Source organism: Hypanus sabinus, chromosome 24 (genome assembly GCF_030144855.1).
Source record: "Hypanus sabinus isolate sHypSab1 chromosome 24, sHypSab1.hap1, whole genome shotgun sequence".
Lineage (NCBI taxonomy): Eukaryota > Metazoa > Chordata > Chondrichthyes > Myliobatiformes > Dasyatidae > Hypanus > Hypanus sabinus.
In genome coordinates this window covers 18,682,112-18,697,996 of record NC_082729.1, presented here as the reverse complement: position 1 = coordinate 18,697,996, position 15,885 = coordinate 18,682,112, and the positions used below count along the sequence as shown (strand labels likewise).

At 43.7% G+C, this 15,885-nt stretch overlaps 1 protein-coding gene across 1 annotated transcript in view; it reads left to right on the top strand.

Moving 5' to 3' along the window:
* LOC132380687 (deleted in malignant brain tumors 1 protein-like) overlaps positions 1-15,679 on the top strand; it is a 78,098-nt gene extending 62,419 nt beyond the window's left edge. Inside the window, exons 18-19 of the mRNA XM_059949673.1 lie at positions 288-602; positions 15,431-15,679. Coding sequence (XP_059805656.1) covers positions 288-602; positions 15,431-15,576 — 461 coding nt within the window. The 3' untranslated portion in view covers positions 15,577-15,679. The remainder of the gene's footprint in view (positions 1-287; positions 603-15,430) is intronic.
* The last annotated feature ends 206 nt before the right edge of the window (positions 15,680-15,885 follow it).

Genomic DNA, 15,885 nt, shown 5'->3' with positions numbered 1-15,885 from the left:
AATGAATAGAGACCTAACTTGTTCAACCTTTCTCTGTAACTTAAGTGCCGAAATCCAGGTAACATCCTAATAAATCGTCTCTGCACTCTCTCTAATTTATTGATATCTTTCCTATAATTCCGTGACCAGAACTGTACACAATATTCCAAATTTGGCCTTACCAATGCCTTGTGCAATTTTAACATTACATATCATAGCAGAAGGCTGCAAGACATTCTCCACTTCTCCAAAAAAAAGGCATGAACCCGTGTCTAAAGGTTCGATTTTTACTTTCATTTTCCTTTCAGTGTTGGACGTAAGACTGGTAGGTGGTAGCAGTCGTTGCTCAGGAAGAGTGGAGTTGAATTACAACGGGCAGTGGGGGACGGTATGCGACGACGGCTGGGAAAAAGATGACGCCAAGGTCATTTGTAGTCAGCTCGGTTGTGGTGCTCCTACGTCAGTTCTTTCAGGCGGACACTTCGGGCAAGGGAGCGGAGAAATCTGGATGGACGATATAGCGTGCAGTGGAAGCGAGCCTTTCCTCTGGGCCTGCACCTTCCCAGGATGGGGCATTAACAACTGCGGCCACGGGGAAGATGCAGGAGTGATCTGTGCAGAAGGTAAGTTAATAACTTTACAACTTTAATTGTCACAAGTGCGGGGCACGGATGGACCCAAATGCAGAACACAAACATATTTTGTAGTGTTAACAAAATAGAGTTTATTAATAATTACCAGGAAAGGCAGGTTTGTTCAGAGGGAAATCAAGGAGTGAGCTAAGCAGAAGCGGGAATAAGCATGGCTGGACCTAGGACTCGGGACTCGGAAGCCGGGACACGGGAGCCGGGATTCTCCCTTGGGCATGGCACACGGGAGCCGGGATACTCCCTTGGGCAGAGGATACAGAGAGACAGAATTCCCCGACACAGAGTAGCGGCAAAATGACTGGACCTACTCAGCGAAGACAAGAACACGAAGAGACAAAACCACACAGTGACAGACAGTTCCTTATCTAGACACGGAATGGCTCCAAGTAGCGGCAAGCTCTCGACGCAGCCCAGGAACTACAGACAATGGCTCGTGTCTCACTCTGGCGGGTTAACTTGATGGACCCACTCCGGCAAGGTAGCTTAACGGCTCGCTCAGGCGAGGTAACTTAACAGGCTGGTTCCAGCAAGGAGAGGCGGCTTACTGGCACTCGCTTTGGGGAGAAGACTTGACTTACTTCGGTGACATACGGTGATAATCTAGCCCCGAGTAGTTGTAAGCCGGAAACCAAATACTGCCGGTAAATTCAGCTGAGAATTAAAGAGCCCGAGAAACACAGGGAAACAAGGAATAAAGGAAAACAAGGAGTCAATGGTGCCGATCATGACACAAGCAAAGGAAATTTAAAGGAACCAGGGAATCACTGATCAGGACCATGACAGAAAATGCTTAAATAATCCAGGAAATGATGGAAAAACATCTTTAAAAAGCATTCTTTACTCGCACTCTTAAAGTTATTGTAGCACAGACAAATGAATTCAAACCAAGATTATTATCACATGCACAAGCACATAAATGCATGAGTAATGTTATAACTGGGGTTATCAACTGGGGTTGTGTTATAACTGGGGTTATCAATGGGGACAGTGTGGACAAACCACTATTAAATGCTCCCAATAGTGCGCACCTCAAATAGCCTCTGACAACCAAATCCAACTCCTGGCCCTCACATGTGGCTTAGGTACTAAGCCCAGCGGAACTGTTCCTACTGACAGGAGAACATAGCATGTAGAAAAGTGCAGCACTCTGGCGCTCCAGAGAGAACAATCCAAGTCTATCCATCCTCTCATGATTGCATAAGTTCTTTTTAAACCAGACGTCATCTCGGTGAACCTCTTCTGCACCTCTCCAAAGCCTGAACATTATTCCCGTAGTGGGGTGACCGGAAGTGTATGCAGTACCCCAGATGTGGCCTAACTAGAGTTTTATAAATTTGCAACTTAACAGCTTGACTTTTGAACTCAATGTCTGGACTAATAAGGAACTGTCTTCTTAACCACCTTATCCAACTGGTTATTACCGCCTTAAAACCAGTCACTTGGGCAAACGGGGCTCAATAGCCGTAGGTGGCAGCTCATCTAGGAGAGGAAAACTCTGACCTCAAGCCGCTGCTTTGCAGCTGAACATACTCACCAGGAAGGCTTCTGCATTAAATCCCAAGAGAAAAATCTGGAGCTAAGCAGTCTTGCATTCAGATCAATGCTGACGACCAACTCCTGCAACGCTGCTGATGCCAAACTGTATCATATGTGTTGCTCCTTTGGGTTCTACAGATGCATGAAGAGGGAGATAGCTTGCTTTCCATATTGCACCGTACAGACTTGCGTATCTGGACAGTTAGTGCTCAACATCTATGGTTGTCTCTGACAAGCGGAGAGCTCAGAATAGAGAAAAAAAATATCTAATTTCCAGCAGGAACTGTAGCGGGAATCCAGAGATATTGGGACGAGACTAATCTTCGTGAATCGATGAATGGTCTTATAAATTGTCTCGTCCCGAAATGCTACTATTTATCTCTTTTAGAGTGACCAAATCAGAATCAATGAAAATCGGCACCAACTCTGGCATTCAATCACTGTGTAAAAACAACAAAATCTGCATATGCAAAAGTAAGGAAATCATAGTAATGACAAATAAACAATAATTTTCGAGAACAGGAGATGAAGAGTCCTCGAAAGTGGGTTGATATGTTGTCGGAACATTTCAATGATGGGGCAAGTGAAGTTGGGTGAAATTACACCATTTAATTCAACAGCCTCGTGGTTGCGGGTAATAACTGTTCTTTAACCTGTTTGTGTGAGTCCTGAGGCTCATGTGCCTTCTTCCTGATGGCAGCAGCGAAAAGAGAGCATGTCCTAGGGGGTCTCTGTTGATGGATGGTGCTCTCCTGTGACAACGCTCTATCTAGTTGTACTCATTGCTGGGGAGGGATTACCCAGGATGGACTGAGCCTCATCCTGTGGAGGTCTGGAAAGTTGGGCGACTGGATAGAAGAAAATAACGTTATTTGAGGCATATATAGTATAACTGGTCTGACATTTTTGCCAGTCTGAGAAATTCCAAACAATAAAAGGCATAACTTCAAGTCGATAGGGGATCCTAGACTTCCTAACCAGAAGACCACGATCTGTCTGGATTGATGATAATATCTCCTCCTCACTGACGATCAGCACTGGTGCATCTCAAGGGTGTGAGCTTAGCCCACTGCTCTACTCTCTGTATACCCATGACGTGTGGCTAAGCATAGCTCAAACACCATCTATAAATTTGCTGATGATACAACCATTGTCTTAGATGGAGATGAGAGGGTGAGATATTCCAACTAGTGGAGTAGTGTCACAGCAACAACCTTGCACTCAACGTCATTAAGACGAAAGAACTGATTGTGGACCAGGAAGGGTGGGACAAAGGAGCACATACCGATCCTCATAGAGGGAACAGAAGTGAAGAGAGTGAGCAGTTTCAAGTTCATAGATGTCAAGATCTCTGAGGACCTAACCTGGTCCTTAGGATATAGATGCCGTTATAAAGAAGGCAAGGCAGCGTCTATCCTTCATTAGGAGTTTGCAAAGATTTGGTATATCTCTACACTCAAAAACTTCTACAGATGCACGATGGAGAGCATTCAGACAGGCTGCATCATTGGCTGGTATGGAGTGGGGGGTTACTACACAGGACCGAAAGAAGCTGCAGACTGGGAAGGGCCTGCATGTACAAAATCAGAATCAGGTTTAATATTACCGGCATATCTCGTGTAATGTATTGACTATGTGGCGGCACTAGAATACAATACATAATGATAGAGAAAAGACTGTAAATTACAGGACAACACACACAAAATGCTAGTGGAACACAGCAGGCCAGGCAGCATCTATAAGGAGAAGTACTGATGACGTTTCGGGCCGAGACACTTCGTCAGAACTAAATGAAAGGAAAGATAGTAAGTGAATTGAAAGCAGTGGGGGGGGGGACAAATGCGAAATGATAGGAGAAGACCGGAAGACCGGAGGGTGTGGGATGAAGCTAAGAGCTGGAAAGGTGATTGGCGAAAGTGATACAGAGCTGGAGAAGGGAAAGGATCATGGGATGGGAGGCCTCGGGAAAAAGAAAGGGGGAATGGGGGAAGCACCAGGGGGAGATGGAGAACAGGCAAACAACTAAATATGTCAAGGATGGGGTAAGAAGGCGAAGAGTGGCTTTAACAGAAGTTAGAGAAGTCAATGTTCATGCCATCAGGTTGGAGGCTACCCAGCCAGTATATAAGGTGTTGTTCCTCCAACCTGAGTTTTGATTCACTTTGACAGTAGAGGAGGCCATAGATAGACATATCAGAATCGGAATGGGACGTGGAATTAAAATATAAATTACAGGAAGTATGTTTTATTTATTGAATAGATATATTAAATAAGAGGAGCAAAAATAGAAATAAAAAGTAAGGGAGATAGTGCTCCTGAGTTCAATTTCCATTCAGAAATCAGATGCAAGGGGGAAGAAGGTGTTCCTGAATTTTTGAGTGTGTGCCTCCGGGCATCTGTACCCCCTTCCCGATGGTAGCAATGAGGACCAGGCATGAACTCTCTGCAGCTTATTTCAATCCTGCACAGTGGCATACCAAAAGGTGCTGCAACCAGTTAGATTGCTCTTCACGATGTAGTTCCCTTCTTTGTAGCTGCATCGATATGTTGGGTCCAGGTTATATGCTCTGAGATGTTGACACCCAGGAACTTGAGATTGCTCACTGTTTTCACATCTGATCCTTCGATGAGGACCAGTATGTGTTCTCTCTCCTTACGATTTCTGAACTCCACAACAGTCCTTTGCTTGAGTGCCAGATTGTTGCAGCGACACCGCTCAAATAGTTGATATATCTCACTACTTTATGCCCTCTCGTCACCATCTGCCAACAATGGTGGCATTGTCAGCAGGCCTCCAGATGGTGTTTGAGCTGTGCCTGGCTACGTGGTCATGAGTGTAGAGAGAGTAGAACAGTGAACAAAACACAGATCCCTGAGGTGAGCCAGTGTTGATTGTCAGCAAGATGGAGATGCTTCCGATCACCACAGATTGTGGTCTTCCAGTTAGGAAGCTGAGAATCCAGTTGCAGAGAGAGGTATAGAGGTCGTGCTTCTGGAGCTTTTGGATCAGAGCTGTAAAAAAGATTCTGTTAAATGCTGAACTGCAGTGAATAGACAGCATCCTGACACAGACCTTACAGGGTCCACAAATAGGAACCCTTTTAGGAGAACACAATAGAGATCATGCAACTATTGTACTGTATTCTAAGTTCTAGTTGATCCCAAACGTCTTCTGAGACAATATTGCACTTCAGATTCATCCCTTAATCACCCATAAAAATTCTTTAGAATGCAGAGGTATTTAGCTAGTTATTATGCCCAAGATACATTTCCTACATGTTTGTTATACGCTGTTTTCATAGCTGAAGGGATACAACAAACAAATTGATTAGTCTTCGGTGGTCGAGGTGAACACTGTGTAACAACGTGTTTGGTTTTGTTCTCTAATTTATAGGGAATTGACATTATTTGGCCTACCAACGACGGATCAGGCGTTCCCACCGTGACAGTGACGTTTCAAAATACTGAAGGCTCTGTATTACAAAAGCAATTTACTATACATAATTTCCCGATTGAGCATTTAACATCCCAGATCTGCTGTGCTCTACTTTGCAATTTCCCGGCCTCCTGTTCACTTTGTCTCCCGCCAGGACTTTGAAATCTACTCATGATTCATTGAGCATGTGACTCAGTCTGCAACAAATTCTTCAAGCCCATAGTTAATGCAAGTTTCTTAAATTCAATGTCCTTGTTTGTTTCTATTTAACAATAAAATGGATTTTAAATATGGCTGGAAATTATCCAACCTAACAGCCTGAACATCAGAATCTATAAATTACTATAATTTCTCTCCTTCTTTCTTCTCTCGTCATCTATTCGCATTCTGTCACTCCTCTTATCTGTTCCCTTCTGACCTGTTGATCACCTCCCTCTGGGGTCCCTGCTCCAGTCCTGATGAAGTGTCTCGGCCAGAAACGCCGATGGTCCATTTTTCTCCATTGATGCTGCCTGACCTGTGTGTGTGTGTGTGTGTGTGTGTGTGTGTGTGTGTGTGTGTGTATGTTTCTAAAGGTTACGAGCTCCTGCAGTCTGTCTCGCTACCTCGTGGAGAGAATGGGGGAATATGGAGGGTCACTTTTATGAGACTATTCTTGAGAACACAGTTCTATGATTTGTTTCCTGAACTGGTTTTCGTTCGTGGAAGGGTGGAATAAAGCCACTGAAGGTAGTAGCAATGACACACCGGACCGCTTTGTGGAAGAGTGGGCAATGTTTGTGCTGAAGTAATCTGTTCTCAGTGTCTGGGTTGAGCTGTGTGTTGCTTGTTTAAAATAAACTGTTTCTGGGAAAAGCAAAGGAATGGAATCATGAAGGACAATGAACCAACACTACCTGCGGCTTTGGGCCAGAAGGCTATGGAAAGTAGCCACAGGCTAGCCAGTTAACCCAGAACCAACGGAATAGGAGTGTCATGATGCAGGACTGACAAGCAGAAGGAAAATAACAATGAAGGTATCAGATGTGGAGCAGCAGATCTCCAGAGATTAACTATTGCAAGAATTATATATTTTTTCCATTCTGGCTAAGCTCTCACTCCTTCTCCTCTCTATCACCTCCCTATGGTTCCCTCCTCCTTCCCTTTCATCTACCGTCCAATGCCTCATCCGATCAAATTCCATCTTTCACAGCCTTTACTTCTTCCACATCATCTAGTAGTTTCTTACATCATCGCGTCCCTTCCCCACCCACCCACCTTCCCCCCACCTAATCGCAGGTATTACTTGCCAACTTGTACTCCTTCCCCTCCCCAGACTTCTTATTCTGCTTTATGCCCCTTTCCTGTCCAGTCCCGATGAATGCCCTTATCCCGAAACGTGAACTGCTTGTTCGCCTCTGTAGATGCTGCCTGACCTACTGAGTTCCTCCAGAATTTTGTTTGTTTTGCTCAGGATTTTCAGAATCTGAAGATCTCAGTGCCAGGTGCAGGGTGTAAGAAGCATCTATCGTTCGGCCAATGAGAGATCCCCTATTTTGGTGTGGGAGCCGGGTGGTATTGTAATAAAAGGAATAGTAACATTCCGTTTTTGCCCAGGGCCAACATAATTCATATGGATATTTGCGTTGATTTTTGAAATTATTGGGGTAAGCGTGTCGTTTTTCCAAATAAAGACACAAAGCCAAGTGTCAAGAACCAAAGCCCACACGCACTTTGACCTTAACCTGATAGTCCTCCACCGAATGGGTGATCCCATATAACCTGTTTCTATTGTTTTACTGCCTCGCTTGCTGGTAACCTTGACGATGCCTTGTGTCTGCCCAGCACTTCTCACGCACAGGCGCCCGCACAGATGCTCTCCTTCCCACTGTCTCATTGTTAACTCGGGTGCCTGCTTAATATAGGCCCATATACTGAGAATTGTTTCTCCTTGTTAACCTGAACCGTGCACCTCCCAAACCCCATGGCCGACACACAGACACATGCAAATACTCGGTGCCAATTTATTAGGTACGCCCGCTGGATAATGCAAATATCTAATTAGCCAAGCATGTGGCAGAAACAGTGCATAAAAGGATGCAGACCTGTTCAAGAGGTTCAGTTGGTATTCAGACTAAATATCAAAATGGGGAAGAAAAGTGATCTATGTGATTGATCGTAGTATGATTGCTGGTGCCAAAAGGGGCTGGTTTGAGTTTCTCAGAAACTGCTGACCACCTGGGATTTTCACGCACAACACTCTCTAGAGTTTAGAGAGAATGGCACAAAAAGACACACGGTGAACGGCAGTTCTATGGCGAAAATGCCTTATTGATGAGAGAGGTCAGAGAAGAACAACCAGACAAGTTCAAGCTGACAGGAAGGTGACAGAGATTCAAATAACCAATGTGCAAAAGAGCATCTCTGAACGCACAACATGTTGAACCTACAAGAGGATAGGCTGCAGCAGCAGAATGCAATGAGCACACAGATATACACTGTATATTTTCTGAATTTGCAATTAAAATCGGCATGGAGAATAAAGGTAGGCAGTTCTGTCGAATTAAGGGCCAAGATATTTGGGTGGTGGGTGGGAGCAGACAGGATATTCTGTAACCGCAAATGAAACACTAAAGTAGGGCGTGGCTTTCCTTGTACCTGGGCCCAAGATGTCGCAGAGAAGCTTTAGAACATTTTTACTTGCAAGGGGAGAAGCCAGTAGTAGTGGTATATCTTGGCCCAAATGACGTAGGTAGAGAACAGGATGAAGTGAACATAGCAAGGGAAGGAAGAAGTTAAAAATAAGGACCTCGAAGGTAGCAATCTCCAGTACAAAGTTCAATGTAAGTTTGTTATCTGAGTACATGTATGTCACATGCACTCCCTAGAAATTTACTTTTTCGGTTTCCGATTTAGAACGGAGATAAGGAATTTGTTTATCTTGAGGGCCGTGAATCTATGGTATTCATTGTCACAGACGGCGGTTAAGACCAAGTCACTGATCTCCATTTAAAGTGGTTGACAATTCTTGATTAGTCTGGGCATCAAAGGATACGGAGATAAGGCAGGAGAATGGGTTAAGAGGGCTAATAAATCAGACAAATTGGAATAGTGGAGCAGATAGTCCAAATGGCCTAATTTTGCTCCTTTGTCTTATGTTCTAGTACGATATATCTATGCTGAAAATAAATGATTCATGGCCAAATGCAAGCAATTTGGACTGTCTTAGATGAGAATCTTCGTTGGTGTAGACCAGTAGGCTGAAAAGTTTGTTTCCATGTCTCTATGACTCACTACTTATGTATGCCCCTCATAATGTTATAACTTCTTATTACATGTCCCCTGTCAACCTTCGAGACTATAAAAATAACTACCCAAGGTTGTCCAACCATTCCATATACCTCAAATCCAGGCAACATCCTGGCAAACCTCTTGTGCAGCCCTTCCAAAGTAGCCATAGCCTTCCTACAATGGGGATGGCCAGAACTGCAAATAATACTCCAAGTATGGCCAAAAGAACGTTTTATGTAGGTTACCCAGTCATGTTTCTGAGTCTTGGATAGGAGATAGACATGGGCAGAAGAGAGCTATGTAATGATCAGGTTAGAGGCTGTGGAAAGGAGATCTTCTGAGGAGATGAGATGGTAATGATGTAGAAGAGATTGGCTATTATTTTTGCGGTCCTGGTCCAGCTGAAAGACTGAATCAGGATCAGAATCAAAGTTTGAAGTACAAAGTAAATTTATTATCGAAGTACGTAAACGTCACTATATACCACCCCTTTCCCCCGCCCCGCCCCCCCGAGATTCACTTTCTGGCAGACACTTACAGTGTAAAAATGCAATGGAATCAATGAGAAACTGCAGATGAAGACTGATACGCCACTTATGTGCAAATGACAACTTGTACAAATACAAATAAACTAATAATTATAACATATAATAAAAAACCCCAGATAAATAAATAAACAGGTAGATAAATAAATAAATAGCAAATAAATAATGAAATAATACTGAGAACATGAGTTGTAGAGTCCTTGAAAATGAAGTCCATAGTTTGTAGAATCAGTTTATAGCTGAGATGAGTGAAGTTATCCACAGTCGGTCAGGAGCCTGGTGGTTGAAGGGTAGTAACAGTTCCTGAACCTGATCGTGTGGACTCCAAAGCTCCTGTACCGCTTTTCCGATGGTAGAAGTGAAATGAGAGCATGGCCTGGGTGATGGATGGGAGGGGGCTTGATGATAGATGCTCTGCTTTCTTGCGACGGTGCTCTGTGTAGATGTGCTCAATCGTGGGTACGGCTTTTCCTGTGATAGACTGGGCTGTATTCAGTGCATGATGCATTTTTTTGCGTTCCTGGACAGTCGTGTTTCCACACCAATGTGTGATTCAACCAGTTAGGATACATTACACTGTGTATTTACTGAAGTTTGTACGTCTATTGAAGTTTTAGATGACTGGGAGCTGACCGCTTCTGTCATTCCCGTAACTGGATCACTTACCAACAAAGATAGAGAGGTCCGTTGAAGTCTGATGGTACTATTTTTAGAAGTATTTATTGATTAAGGACACAAAAATAAGATGAATGCAAACATACAGATAATATACGTCGTCAATACTAAATCTAAAGCGCGGGTATAATAATAACCAATAAGAAATAGCTCTATCATTGTCTAGGGGATAATGTATTGTCCGATGGAAAGATAACAGTCACTGTTAGTTCGTTCAAGCTGCAGCGTTTGTTTTTTTTTGAGGGGGGGGGGGGTTAAAAGCGAGGCGGTTTAAACTTGCTCAGGTCTTTTATGATGCCAATCCGTTGAGTCAGGGGAGTGGGTTTCCCCGTTGTTAGCTAAAAACCGTTTTCCGTGTTTCTAGCCACCAATTCCAGCGACGGAACTGAACGCACGTGGCCTCCTTCAGATGACTTCCTGCTGTTATGTGATCGCTTAACGTTTCTTCTGGTGCGTCGGAGGGGCTGTTCCTACAGACCCTCTTTTATCCTGACTGGCAGAGTCGTAGATGTCAATCAGGTTAGGGGTGATGCAATCTCTCCCTCAACCAGCCCACTTTGCCTGAGGGGGTTCACGTAGCATATTCTCCAATCCACAACTTTGTCTTCCGGAGACAATGGCCATGTCCCGTAGGTTTACATCACCGGGGAAACGAGGCATTCTACACGTCTCTCTCTCCTTTCCTGGGGCCATGACCCAAACCAACAGTGATCTTGCGATTCTCACAATGGAGGGGGCTATCCCGCACCCTTCGGCCCCTCAGAGCTGTGGTACATTCATAACACCCCCTTTCTTCAAGTACACCCTAGAATGACTATATATAGGTTTTTTTTCTAGCGAATATGATTCCCTGCTCGTTATTTTGAATGTTTCTTACCATTTTGAATGCTTGCTCACTCTTTTAACTGCTTGCTATTTAGAATTTGCTTTTTAGTATGTTTTGCACTTTAGCCCCAGAGGAACGCTGTCTCGTTTGGCTGTATCTATGTATGGGTTAATGATAATTAAACTTGATTTGACTTGAATGGAGTTGATCTGACATACTGAATCTGCGCAAACTTCTAAGAAAGTGGGAGCTGCTATGTCTTCTTTGAAATTGCACTTGCACGCTGGTCAAGTCAAGTCAAATCAAGTTTATTGTCATTTAACTATATACATGTGAATAACGTACATAACCATATAATGCATATAGAAACCAGACAACTTTTCTTCAAAACAGGGTGCAAAGCACACTAGTACACATAAAACATGAAAGTAAGGATAAAATCTACAGATTAATCACACATAAATAACAAATTAAAATGCATTAATTTGAAATATTGGAAGGTACGGAACAGATGAACCAATGACTCTTCGAATAAGAGGCGGTCAGAAGCGTAACGGTTTGGGGGAAGAAATTATTTCTCATATTGACTGTTCTTGATTTTATGTACCGTAGCCTCCTGCCGGTTGGTAGAAAGTCAACGAGGATGTGGAAAGTTAAGCAGAAAAGATGTGGAAGCTCGAGAAAGGGTGCAGATGAGATTTACAAGTATGCTTCCTGGATTGGCGAGCATGCCTCATGAGAATAGGTTGAGTGAGCATGACCTTTTCTCCTTGGAGCAACGGAGGATGAGAGGTGACCTGATAGAGGTGCAGAAGATGATGAGAGGCATTGATCCTATGGATATTCAGAGGCTTTTTCTTTTTTGAGATGGCTAGCACGAGAGAACACAATTTTAAGGTGTTTGGAAGTAGGTATAGAGGAGATGTCAGGGGTATGATATTTATGCAGAGTGGTGATTGCGTGGAATGGGCTGCTAGCCATGGTGGTGGAGGCAGATACAACAGGGTCTTTTAGGAGGCTCCTGGATAGGTACATGGAGCTTAGAAAAATAGAGGGCTATGGGTAACACAAGATAATTTCTAACGTACGTACATGTTCGGCACAGCATTGTGGGCCAAAGGGCCTGTATTGTGCTATAGGTTTTCTATGTTTCTATGGTACTCGATGGATGGTTGAGACAGTTAATAATACTGAGGGCCCTGTATATGCACCGCTTCTGATAAGTGCCACTGATGGATGGTAGAGAGACCCTTATGATCCCCTCAGCTGTTCTCACAGTCCTTTACAGGGACTTCTAGACCGATGCTTGACTGCTCCCATCCAGATGTAGATATAACTTGTCATGACACTCACTCTCAATGATGTTCCTGTAAAACGCAGTTAGGATGGGGTGTGGGAACCTTGCTTGCTCCAATCTTCTTGGAAAGTGGAGACTCTGCCATGTCTTCTTGTTCCGGGAGGTAATACTAAGGGACCAGGTGAGGTAATCCATGCTGGAACTTGATGCATCTCGCTCTCTCTACGGAGAAGCCATGTTTTCACAGAGGGGGATGGTTCGCTGCACCTTCCTGAACACTAAAATTATTTCTTTTGGCTTCTCCACGTTCAGGTTCAGGTTGTTCTTCTCACATCAATCTAGCAGCTGCTTCACTTCCTGTCTATTCTCATTTCTCGTTATCTCTCTTGATAAGGCCAACCACTGTTGTGTCATCCACAAACGATGACGTGGTCTGAGCTGGACCCTGCAACACCGTCACACATTGAGAACAGCAGTGGGCTGAGCACACAGCCCTGGGAAGCGCCAGTGCACAGCGTAATGGGACGAGAGATATTGCTGCCCACATGGACTGACTGTGTGGGCGGCAACATAGATATTATCAAGTAGATAAATCCCCAGAAACTGACATGGCATTCCCTCGGACCTTGAGGGAGACTAGTCTTGAAATTGCAGGGGCCCTGGCAGAAATATTTAAAAAGTCGATATCCACGGGTCAGGTACTGGAGGATTGGAGGATAGCTCATGTAGTTCTGTTGTTTAAAAAAGGCTTAAAAAGTAAACCGGGAAATTATAGGCCGGTAAGTTTGACATCGCTAGTAGGTAAATTATTGGAAGGAATATGAAGGGATAGGATCTACAATTATTTGGATAGACAGGGACTTATTAGAAACAGTCAGTATGGCTTTGTGCATGGTAGGTCATGTTTAAATCCATTAGAGGTTTTCAAGGAAGTTACCTGGAAAAGGATGAAGGGAAGGCAGTGGATGTTGTATACATGGACTTCAGTAAGGCCTTTGACCAGGTCCCGCATGGGAGGTTAGTTAGGAACATTCAATCGCTAGGTATACATGGAGAGGTAGTAAATTGGATTAGACATTGGCTCAATGGAAGAAGCCAGAGAGTGATAGTGGAGCATTTCTACTCTGAGTGGAGGCCTGTGACTAATGGTGTGCCACAACGATCAGTGCTGGGTCCATTGTTATTTGTCATCTATATCAATGATCTGGATGATATTGTGGCAAATTGGATCAGCAAATTTGCTGATGATACAAAGACTGGAGGTGTACTGGACAATGAGGAAGGTTTCCAAAGCTTGCGGAGGGATTTGGACCAGTTGGAGGGGCTGAAAAATGGCGGATGGAGTTTAATGTGGACAACTGTGAGGTATTGCACTTTGGAATGTCAAACCAAGGTAGAACATATAAGGTAAATGGTAGGACACTGAGGAGTGCAGTAGAACAGAGGGATCAGGGAGTACAGATACACAATTCCATAAAAGTGGCGTCACAGGTAGACAGGGTCGGAAAGAGAGCTTTTGGCACATTGGCCTTTATAAATCAAAGTATTGAGTATAAGAGTTGGAATGTAATAGTGAGGTTGTAAAAGACATTGGTGAGACTGAATTTGGAGTATTGTGTGAAGTTTTGGTCACCCAATTACATGAAGGATATTAATAAGGTTGAAAGAGTGCAGAGAAGGTTTACAAGGATGTTGCCGGGACTTGAGAAACTGAGTTACAGAGAAAGGTTGAATAGGTTAGGACTTAATTTTCTGGAGCGTAGGAGAATGAGGGGTGATTTGATAGAGAGGTATAAAATTATGATTGGTATAGATAGAGTGAATGCAAACAGGCTTTTTTCACTGAGGCCAGGGGAGAAAAAAAACAGAGGTCATGGGTTAGGGGTGAAGGGGAAAAGTTTAAAGGGAACATTGTGGGGGGGGGGGCTTCTTCACGCAGAGAGTGGTGGGGAGTGTGGAATGAGCTGCCAGATGAAGTGGTGAATGTGGGCTCACTTTTGACATTTAAGGAAAACTTGGACAGGTATATGGATGAGAGGGATTTGGAGGTATATGGCCCAGGTGCAGCTCAGTGGGACTAGGCAGAAAAATGGTTCGGCACAGCCAAGAAGAGCCAAAACGCCTGTTTCTGTGCTGTAATATTCTATGGTTCTATGGTGTCCTTACTGTTAGGAAGTCCAGTATCCAATTGCAGAGGGAGGTATTGAGACTCAGCGAGGACAGTTTCCCCACCAGTTTCTAGGGCATGATGGTATTGAATATTGAAATGATCTATAAACAACAGTCTGGCATACGAGACCGTATCTTCCAAATTGGACACGACAGAGTTGAGGGCAGAAGCTATTGCATCATCAGTGGATCAATTTGAGTGATAAGCGAACTGTAAAGGGTCCAGTATAGCCGGGAGAAAAGCTTTAATGTACTCCATGACCAATCGCTCGAAGCATTTCATAATGGTTGATGTTAAAGCCACCGGGTGATAGCCATTTAGCCAGATTACTGTTGCCTTCTTTGGCACTGGAATGATGATTGTCGCCATGAAAAACCAAGGGGATAATGGAGTGTTCCAGAGAGATGTTCAATATATCCTTCGGCACCTTCGCCAGCTGGATTGCAGAGTCTTTCAGAACCCGACCTGCTATGTTATCGGGCCCCTCAGCTTTGCATGGGTTGGCTCTGGCCGGGGTCTTCTTCACTTCAACTTCAGCCTTCTCCCCTGGAGGGAGGGGTTCCTTCCTCGCCGGCACTTTTTCTGATCATCAAATTGGGTCTAAAGTTATTCAGCCTCTCAGGGAGTGAAGCATCCTAGTGATTGATGTGTAGGGAAGTATTGTTGTCTGTAATCTTCTGAATTCCCTGCTATATGCGCTTCGTGTATTTGATATAGCAGAAGTGTTCCTGTCAGTTAAATATGGAATGAGGTTTATTATCACTGATATATATATTGCAATGTGTTGTTCTGTGGCAGCGGTACAGTGCAAACAAAATAACTGCTAGCATTTACAAATAAATAAATGGAGAAATACATGATGCAATAGAAGAACAACGATTTAGTATTCAGGGATCATCCAGAAAACTGATACTTGAGGGGAAGAAACTGTTTCTAAATCAGTAAGTATGGATTCTCAAGCTCTTGTACCACCTATCCAATTGTTCTAAGGAGAGGATGGTATGTCTTGGATGGTGAAGGTCCTAATTGAAACACCGCCTCTTTAGCAGGTCCTCGATTGTGGCGAAGAAAGTACCTGAGATGGAGTTATGCGAGTCAACAGCCCTTTGCAGCTTCTCGTGATCCTACACTTCGGAGACAAGGCTCCACACCGGGCGGTGATGCAACCAGTCAGAATGCTCTCCATACCTGAGCTTGGATCTGTCAAAATCTGCAGAGTCTTCGTTGACATACTGAATTTATTTTAACTTCAAACAAACCAGAGCTGGTGGATGGGTGTCACTTTGAATTTTCCATCACTCATTTCTCTCCATGTGTATTTTAATATCAAATATGAACTTTATGCATAAAATTAATGAGAAAAATGGAAGAATGAAAAGAAGGTGCAGAACTGTACAGTTTTAGTATCAACTGGTCAACATATTCATGAAGTCTTCGTTCTAAATATGGAGAACATTCAGAAATTAGAGTTGAAACGGAACTTTTTGTTATGTTTTATAAC